General features: G+C 34.6%; 1 gene segment (V, D, J or C); it reads right to left on the bottom strand.

The window, feature by feature from the left end:
- Window positions 1-444: 444 nt before the first annotated feature.
- Window positions 445-883, bottom strand: LOC107736726 (Ig lambda chain C region-like; the record flags this gene model as incomplete). The annotated part of the segment is given in 1 exon segment: window positions 445-883. A coding segment is annotated over 1 exon segment (359 nt), but the record flags the coding sequence as incomplete, so codon positions are not given.
- Between the last annotated feature and the right edge of the window lie 1,217 nt (window positions 884-2,100).

Genomic DNA, 2,100 nt, shown 5'->3' with positions numbered 1-2,100 from the left:
TTTATTTTAATTAAGCTTTTTTCAATTGCCGAAAACCGTTTGAAAACTGAAAACTACTAATTCTGGTTTTTGTTAACAATAGCAACAGTGTTGCAAATGCTGTTTCGAGACGACTCTCATTTTATAATCGACTCTGCAGGTGTTTTCATGCTTCACTGAGAGAAGCTTATTTGAATATCTGACATGAAATAATTTAGGGAAGTTGGCATTTCATACAATGTGACATTCTCAAGTCTTCCTAAAACATTTTTTTTTCAGCATTTCAAATTATTTTATAACTATTGAATTATAGTTAATTTAGACGTCATAACCACCCCCATGTTATTTGAGAGGCCACATGATATTAGTAGAATATTTAATGGAATATTTGTACTTTTAAACATTTATTTGTCACAGCAGGACCAAGAAGAGAATCAAAGTTAAAAGCTTTTATTTCAGGTAAATGAGAAAAATCATAACATGCTCTTGAATGAATTAAATCAGAGAAGCAGAAGTGAGACACGAGCAGGAAGGCGGCAGCAGATCTACTGTGAGCACTGATCTCTGGTCAGTTGTCGAGTGACGGCAGGCTGGCCGCTGCGTGTGGCCTCACAGCTCACTGAGACGCTCTCCATCCACTGCTGCTCAGAGAGAGTCAGGCTGCTGCTCCAGCTGTACAGACCGTCCTCCTGCAGGAGCCCAGCGCTGCTGTCCTGAGACCTGCTGCTGCTGCCGTCCACCGTCCAGCTCAAGCTCCAGTCTGACGGGAAGCCCCCGCTGGCCACACACACCAGTGTCGCTGTGCTCTTTGATGAAATCTCTGCGCTGGACGGGGGAAGGACGCTCAGTTTAGGAGGCGTGACGCCTGAGAAAAGAGCAGAGCAGCAGGACACCAGAGAACTCTCTTAACGGACATCTGAACACATTTTATTACAGATGAATGTGACAGACAGTATTCCTATCTGTTTAGACAAAGTAATATATGAGGACATTTTTTTTTAAGACTTATTAAATTTAATCACACTGACAGATGTTTAATAACATGTTTGGGAAGCAATGAAGTCAGTAACTAAAGCAACTGCTCAATACAACCACACTAACATACATCCAGAAAAGAGTCAATAATGAAAGTCAATGTAAACTGAACATTTACTGTTTACTGTACCCTTGTGAAAAAAGAAGTGCACTTAAGTGTATTGAATTAGTCGTGTACTTTAAATCGTAAAAGGAATACTTAATAAAATAATAATACTTGCAGATAATGTAATATTAATGAAATAAAATGTCACTTTAAGTGTACTTAAAGAGAGCACACTTTCATGACTTTCTTAATAATGTCAAATTAAATTTTTTACTTAAAGTACATTTTAAATCATTATGTTTTAATAATCTTCTGTCGTGCTTTGAAGAAGTACACTTCTTTTGTTGACTAACATACTACACAAAAGTAGATTATAATTTTAACTATAGTGTTTTTTGATACATTTAAAGTTAATTGATTTTAAACTTACTAAACTGCAATGCTTTTCATCATACCAAATGTGCAATTACAAATATATTGAAGTACATAGAAGTTTCAATAGAAACTACAGTATATTTCAGTTTACTATAATATAAGTAATTATGAAATTACATATACGGATGTACTTTTGTCCTACTTAAGTGGGTCAGCAGTCTACTGTTCAACTAATTGCATTTAATATAAATTTAAATTATAATAGATTTTTCAAATGCAATTAAGTGTCCAAAAACATTACATTCAGATCACACTTTATTTTATTATTTTAAAGTGTATTATTTCCATAATAAGTAAAAGTATGATGAAGTGCTCTGTTTCAAGGGACTAGTAAAATACATTTCACAAATGCCAAGTTGGCAAGCTTAAAAGATAAACTGTAATCTGAAACAAATCCATTAAAATATCTTTTGGCCAAAACAATTTATGACAAAATATGCTGTATGACAAAATGCTCTAATAGCATGTTAGTAGTAAAGACGTTTATATTATGTGTTGGTAGTTTGACTCTCAAATATAAACCTACACTGAGAAATATTTACTGCTAGTATATCAAATAGAAAATATAGCTGCAAGCAGCGATGGCGGGCCCAAGCCGTTAGTGC

The sequence above is a fragment of the Sinocyclocheilus rhinocerous genome, unplaced genomic scaffold (genome assembly GCF_001515625.1).
Source record: "Sinocyclocheilus rhinocerous isolate Xijiao unplaced genomic scaffold, SAMN03320098_v1.1 C36917835, whole genome shotgun sequence".
Taxonomy (NCBI): domain Eukaryota; kingdom Metazoa; phylum Chordata; class Actinopteri; order Cypriniformes; family Cyprinidae; genus Sinocyclocheilus; species Sinocyclocheilus rhinocerous.
Note: the sequence above shows the minus strand (reverse complement) of the source record. Positions and strands in the feature narration are given on the sequence as shown.